Source organism: Eurypyga helias, unplaced genomic scaffold, assembly GCF_000690775.1.
Source record: "Eurypyga helias isolate BGI_N326 unplaced genomic scaffold, ASM69077v1 scaffold724, whole genome shotgun sequence".
In the NCBI taxonomy this organism is placed as follows: Eukaryota; Metazoa; Chordata; class Aves; order Eurypygiformes; family Eurypygidae; genus Eurypyga; species Eurypyga helias.
In genome coordinates this window covers 86941-94492 of record NW_010244163.1, presented here as the reverse complement: position 1 = coordinate 94492, position 7552 = coordinate 86941, and the positions used below count along the sequence as shown (strand labels likewise).

General features: G+C 39.8%; 1 protein-coding gene across 1 annotated transcript in view; it reads left to right on the top strand.

Annotated features, from left to right (window-relative positions):
• Positions 1-7552, top strand: part of LOC104508124 (glycosyltransferase-like protein LARGE1) — a gene marked incomplete at its 3' end in the record, with an annotated part of 115697 nt that overhangs the window by 21737 nt on the left and 86408 nt on the right. Inside the window, exon 3 of the mRNA XM_010149639.1 lies at positions 3851-4037. Within this exon, the coding sequence (XP_010147941.1) occupies positions 3851-4037 (187 nt within the window). The remainder of the gene's footprint in view (positions 1-3850; positions 4038-7552) is intronic.

Genomic DNA, 7552 nt, shown 5'->3' with positions numbered 1-7552 from the left:
AATCTAAACCTCCCCACTTTCAATTTAAACCCATTACCCCTTGTCCTGTCACTACAGGCCCTTGTAAAAAGTCCCCCCCAGCTTCCTTGTAGCCCCTTCAGGTACTGGAAGGTGCTATAAGGTCTCCCTGGAGCCTTCTCTTCTCCAGGCTGAACAAGCCCAACTCTCTCAGCCTGTCCCCATAGTGCTCCAGCCCTTGGAACATCCTCGTGGCCTCCTCTGGATTTGCTCCAACCAGTCTATATCCTTCTTTTGTTGAGGGTTCCCAGCTGGATACAGCACTCCAGGTGGGGTCTCACAAGAGCAGAGTAGAGGGGGAGAATCCCCTCCCTCGACCTGCTGGCCACACTTCTCCTGATACAGCCCAGGATACGGTTGGCTTTCAGCTCCAGGGCTAATTATGATCTCCCTTGCTTTGAGATAAATCCAATAAACGTGGTTAAAGCTTTAAACGTTCAGTGTGGCTCAGTTAGGTGTATCTGAAAATATTAACACTGGGCAACAGATTAAGAGGAGCCACTGGCTATTTTTCTATAGGAGTATTGCACCTAAATCCTGGGCTGAAATTCACAGATTCACAGAGTGGTAGGGGTTGGAAGGGACCTGTGGAGAGGTGCCAGTTACTTTCTTATCCTTTTATTTTTTTTTTTTTCCTTCCGATGTATATCATGCTGTGTGTTTCTGAGTACAGTTGTTTAGTTAGCCCAGCTGTATAAGACTGAAAACTATCAGGAGGAGCACTGCATGGATTTGTGCAAATGAAGTGAACCATCTTACAGTGTTTGTTATTACAGAGAAGATGAATATAGCTAGCAGTGTCACATCCAAAGTGCCTAATTTTTAACCTCTACCATGAAACTGCTTTCTAAGGCAGGTGACAGCCTGATTCAGTAGGACTGTGGCTTGAGGAGCAGTGAATGCTTTAGTCATTTAGTCACTGAAGGACGGTGGCAAGCTCATGTGGCAGAAATGTGCACAGTGCTACCCTGTTCTGTGCTCAGCCGTTGTTCCACCCAGTGTTGTCAGTCACTTTCATGACAGATGTCACTCTGGCACCTGTTGAATTGAAAGGAAAACCAAGTCAGAGAACTGCAGTATCTTCTTTCAGTTAGTTTGGTGATCGTATATTCAGTAAAATTCTTTACAGGTAAACCCAATAATGAATACATGATTGAGTCCCAAGCGATTTCTTTAAGCTAAGCATATTCATTACCATTCATGGACCTCTTATATAATTGCTTGTGTAGGGTTTGCACATCATGCATTGTCTGGTTTAGAAAAAAATACTTAGTGGTGATTTCATACACTAAGGTAAAGGAAAGCTATTCACAACTTCGGAGAGGTGGAAAGATAGTAGAAACTTCCTTTAAAATAGCTTATGGCTCTTCAGTCTTTTAAAGTACCGTTACCAGAGATATCTCAACATTTCCTAGCATGATGCATCACAAGCTGACTTGTCTGTTCAGAATTTTCCTAAATAACTTCCTAGGTAGATAAAAGATGTTCATGAATGTGCAGAATGATTTGGCTCTTTTGACTGAATGATGACAATTTGTAGAAAGCTGAATTTCCTGCATTCCTAGCTTTCCGTTGTAGTTGAATTGGGAGTTCAATGTTGCTCTGTATACTTCCTTAATTTGTTAGGGTACTTTACATTTATGGGGTAGAAAAGCTGGATTTCAACCTCCATTTTAACCTAATCAGAAACTTAACATGCATGGATATTTTAAAAAAAATATATGGGGAAAAAAAATATTTTTTTCTTAAATATGCAGCCCCAGGATTGGTTGATCCACTAGCAGCACTATAACCCTAAGCTTCAGAGTCTGGATGCCACTATCCCAAAAACTTAAATCAGTGTACTTGTAGCAGCATGATTTCAGAAACATGTAGTGTTGACTCTCACTTCACTACCTGTGGGTTTTACAGGAATCATTGGTAGGAGCAGTATGTATCCAATGCACGTTTCATTACAAGGTGTTACTGGAGAATGACCTTGTTTGTGAGTTTGTTTTGTCAAAGATTCACAGATTGATGTCAGTGGTGCACACCATGATGTTACAGGAAAAAAACCCATAATATTACTACTTAAAGTAAGTGATTATGTTCACTTTGCAAGATACTCATATAGCAAGTGTAAAACACATAAGCCAGGAGAATTATCTATGTTTTTCAAGTAGGCATGTAAAGGGCTGTCTTCAGAGTAGTTATACAAGCTATGTGATGTAAGGAAAAGAAATGAAACGTAATCGTTTTCCAACTACAGTGAATAAAGATAACAGTTCCCCACAATTTATCTACCAAATGTGTGTCTCTGTCTAGCACAGTGACTCTAATATCACAGTTATTAATATTAAGTCTATCCACATATTTTGTGCAAAATCTCTGTGGTGAGGCATTCATTGCGTTGAAAAGCTGACACAATGGAATGCTTTTTGTGCTGGCTCTGGACAAATTATAGTCCATTTTATCAGTTCCAAGGTCAGGAGTAGTATCATGACTCTTAAACCATAGTGTAGTAAAGTGGGGTCTATTGAACATTCAAGGAACAGCTCACGGTAAGTTTGCCTGATTGCTGCAGCCAGGTATTTCCAGCAGCAGAGTTCTTTGTCTGAATCCATTTCTCTTGTCTATAATTCTCATTTTTGCTGTAATTTGATTTCAGAATTGACTTTCTCTGCAATATATGTGGAGTTGTAGAGCTCAGACGTTTTCAAGGCACGCAGTAGCTATTGTTAATCTGTCAGTGCAGAAATGCTTTAACTGCTGATTTCAGCTCTAGTACTGGTTTAAGCGCAAGCCAAAGGGCACTGTTACTACCCACCATGTACTGCCAGAGCCTGTGTTTCTTTACCTGTCATTCTTGTAGACCAATTATTTTTTTGAAAATTCGAAAACAAGCCCTTTCACACAACGCTTGAACTAGATATGCACGGACTTAATACCTTCCTTTCCTTCTCCAACTTCTCTAGGCTAACACTAGCCTTTCCTCCCCCTTCAAACAAAAAAAGAAAAAGGCGTGAAATATTTGCCTTGCGTACCTGCACTGGTGTGAGAATATTAACCTTCCTGTGAATAAAAATCATCAGATTATTTTTCCATCTTGGCATCTGTGAAACACAGAACAATAATTTAAGCAAATTAAGATTCTTTTGGTTTTTTTTCCTCTTAAGACCAGTGGTACTTTCCAGAATCCCCTTCTTTTCGCATGGAATACAGGCTAAAGCTCCTGGTACCCCTTTTTGTGCCTAAGGAAGCTTCCCTGTCCATTTTACTCTTTCTCTTCTTCTCTTTTATATAGCAGTTCATCAGCATTACTTTTTGATTAACAAAGTGGGTCATTTTAATAACATCCTTCTTCCCCCAAACTTTATCTTTCATTTTTCAGTTCACCCTCTTGAGTTTGACCACCTGCTGCCCAGCTCATTGATTCACTGGTATAAATTTTGCTCTTTGGGAACAGACAAAGAAATAGGGGTGCCTTTCTTTTATCTGCCTGGAGGCATCAGCACACATAGGCATCAAAGAACACAGTTTCTGTAGAGTAAAAAGGTGGGAAAAAACCCCCCACAACAACCCCAACAACAAATAAAGGTGATGTCTCTGTGTAAGATTAGCTTAGTGTATATTTAGGTGATATGACGTGGTTTATTGACTTACTGTCTTAGTCTGACTTCTAAAACTTGCTTTATTATTAAGTTGTCATGGATAATTTTGAAATGGGTACTGCTTTGCAATTGCAATAACCCTATTTTTAGCCCTGTTCCTTTAACTCTTTAGGAACACTGGCATAGTCTTAACTTTCTGTAGAGAGATAAGCTGTTAAAATATTTTTTCCTTTCCTTTTCAGGGAGTAATATGTGGGAGGCTGTGGACTATTTGCTTCCAACATAGGAACAACACCGGGTCGGGAATCTGCACTCCTGAGAGAATGCTGGGAATCTGTAGAGGGCGACGGAAATTCCTGGCTGCCTCTCTGACCATCCTTTTTGTCCCAGCCATTACGTGGATTTATCTGTTTGCTGGGAGTTTTGAAGGTAGGAGGGGAATAATGGCTGGGGGTGTGTGTGTGCGAGGGGATGGGGTGTTTGCATCAGGGCAAACAAAAGCAGATCATTGATTTTATATAAATAAATCTGGTTTGGCTTATATAGGAAATAATTCCCAAGGTGCAAATTTAAACAGAGGGTCTTCCTTTACCATGTTCTCATTGCTGAAGATGAGGTCATTTCTGGCCCTGGTTATTTGATTTTCCTCTCATCTTGAAACTTTTTAAACGTGCAACAAAAAGTCTCACATTATTCATTTATTCTCTGTGTTTTCTAAGTTTTGAAACTTGATCTATCCTATGTGCTGTGATATTTTACTTAAAATTAACTTCTCATTTCATATCTTCCCTTAATATTATTTAAAAGTGTTTAAAAAGGCATCTGTATGTACTCTGGGGACTCTTTACACAACTCTTGTTTTTGATGGACCAGTGTGTTAGACCTTCTATGTATGGATGACATAGGACACTGGGTCTGATTTTGGGACATGAAGCAGTATGTAGCTAAGGGAGCATAGAGGGCCTACAGGACGAGTCAGGGAAGCGTGTGCTTGGCATGGTTCTTTGCACAATGAGCTCTGCTAGGCAGTGGTCACTCAGCTGCAGGCTTTCTCTTGTCCCCTGGTCGAGCATGCGGCTACTCACAGGGCCAGGGAACACACTGTGGTACCTAGTTTGTGCAGTTTCAGGCTGTGGTGGAATGTCAGACTCTGCTTTTTGAGGGGTAAATGTAGCAGCAGAAAATCCTGTGAAATATTTTATGGGCTCCTGATGTAGTTATTTGAAAGCCTACGTAGCCCAAACCTCCCAGCATGAGTCTCTTTTCTTGCCTTTGTGTGAAGATTATTAGTTTTGGCCATTGCCTCTGTGCTTATTGTGCTAGAAGGCTGAACACAGAAAATCAATGAATACCTATATAAAATCAGTTTGAATCTCTGGGGGCTGGTGAGTAGCTGGAATATCTTTCTGTCCTCTTCCTTCTTCAGGTGGAGATCCTCAAGTTTATAGGTCCATTGAGTTGCAGCTATATAAGTAGCACTTTTTATAAACAGACTTGTAATAACCACTTCTTTGCCTTTTAAATTGTCCCTCGAATGAACTTCTGTTCTGGCCTTAAAGGAGTTCAGTGGTGATACTTTAGTTAGGTGAGGTTAGAAAGTGCTGGATATCCTATGCTGTGTAATTTTTTAGCTTTGCTTTTTTTGTTGTTGTTGGTTTTTTTGTGTGTGTGTTTTCCTTTTTGTTTGTTTGGGGTTTTTTTGTTTGTTTTTGTTTTATTGTTTTTTGTTTCGTTGGTTGGGTTGGTTTGTTTTTTTTAGATAGAGCATTTTATATTTGGCAATAGGTGTGTTATTTTGGCAAGGGTAAAAAAGGCTGTTCAGCCTTTGTAGCTATCTTAGCACAAGGAAGGGTGTTTTCAGCCTTTTAAAAACTGTTCAAACACTAGTTTTCAGTCTGATAATTTTAAAAAGGTATTGTTAAAAATGTCAAGCTTCTTTCATGTAACCTTGGCTGATGAATTTGTGCTTTGTTTCAAAACAAAATTGTATTCCAAGTTAAATCACAAATGAGAACATGTAAAGATTTTCACTGTGTATTACATACATTTTTGAATTAGTTACATGCCAGGTACAAATATTTGATTATGCAAATTTATTTGGTTACTTAAAATTCTGCCTTAATGGATAATAACTCTATGTGCTTATTCTAGAATGAAACACTTATGAGATTCCTGTTAAATTGGAAATACAGGGGTGCTGGCTGCATACTTGAAAAGTAATGATCTGGCAGGCAGAACAGTACTGATTTTGTTTGATTTTTAAAAGCTGAGCAAATGCAGGCCTCACCTTTTTTGCTTTTAGAAGAATATTATGCTGCTTTGTCGTAATGACTATTTTAATTGTGTCCACAATTGATAATGGCACACTGCTATAAATGCCTCTCTGTGTAGAATCCTTTGTTTTTACAGAGAGCTCAATACAAATCTTGAAATTTGCTGCTACATGGTATTTGAAGCGACTTAAAGCTCTCTGTGTGAATTAATCTTAAATGCAAACCAGGGAGCAAAGCCCATTACCTATTAAGAAGCCTTGCACTGGAAAAGGACTGGAAATAATATAAAGTTAGTAACTCTTCCTGTTATTTTTCTGTATCTCTTTTCTTTTTATTTTAATTTTTGGATGTGGTATGATGTAACCTTTGTTGGTTAAACATGAAGATCAGTTAAAATATTGATGTAACCACATAATAGCTAGCATTTTCCTTAAATTGTAGGTGTTACGGGCAAAGACTTAAAGCCATTTTGTCATTTTATCTAACTTCTTGGTTTTTATTCCACTATGGTCCTTACAATTTACTTATATTTTAGCCTCTGTGTGTATACTTGAGTAAAAAATGTCCCACAACAGCACTGTGCCTCGATTTGAAGCCAGAAGGTGTGGAGAGTCCTGTCTGTATTCTGGCACTAGTTACTTTGGTTAATCACAGGCAGTGCTAGAAGTTTCCTTTTCAGTTCATCGGGGTTTAGGTTCAAGCAAATGGTTCTTGTTATACTTTTCTCCATTAAGGTAAAGAAATTGTCAGTACCTGGTATCTCCATAGACTGAATTATTCAGGGTGGAAGGGACCTCAGGAGTTCTCTGGGTAAACTCCTGCTCAAATGAGTGTGGGCTTTGGACTCAGGCAAGATTTCTTAGGCCTTTATCCTTTAAACCTCCAAGGATAAAGACTAAATGACCTCCCTGGGCAACTGGTACCACTGCTTGACTGTTCTCAGGTAGAAGAGTTTCACCTTATATCTAGTTTGAACTTCCCTTTCTTCAATTTATGTCTCATGCCACTCATCCCCTTACCATGTGTTGCTGTGAAGAGCATGGCTCCATCTTGCTTGTAGGTACTGGGGGACTGCTGATAACTCCCACAGAGCCTTCTGTTCTGCAGGCTGAACCAGCTCAGGGCAAGCACTTTAGCCCCCATACAACTTGATAGCCCTACACCGAACTTCAATGTTGTTCTTATATTTGCTGGAGCCTCAACCTGGACACAGAGTTCCAGATGGGGTCTAATGGGTGCCAAGTAAAGAGAATGTTCATTTCCCTCAGTCTATGTGCTATGTTCCTGTTAGAATCATAGAATCTTTAGGTTGGAAAAAACCTTTAAGACCATCAAGTCACTCAGTTAACCTCACACTTCTAATACCACCACTAAACTATCATCACCTCACCCACACATCTGTTAAATACCTCCAAGGATGGTGACTCAACCACTTCCCTGGGCTGCCCATTCCAATGTTTGACAGCCCTTTCAGTGCAGAAAGTTTTTCTAATATCCAATCTAAACCTTCCCTGGTGAAACTTGAGGCTATTGCCTCATGTCCTATTGCTTGCTACGTGCGAGAAAAGACCAACACCCACTTCTCTGCAACCTCCTTTCAGGATAAGGTCTCCCCTGAGCCTCTTCTTCTCCAGGGTAAACACCCCCAGCTCCCTCAGCTGCTCCTCACAG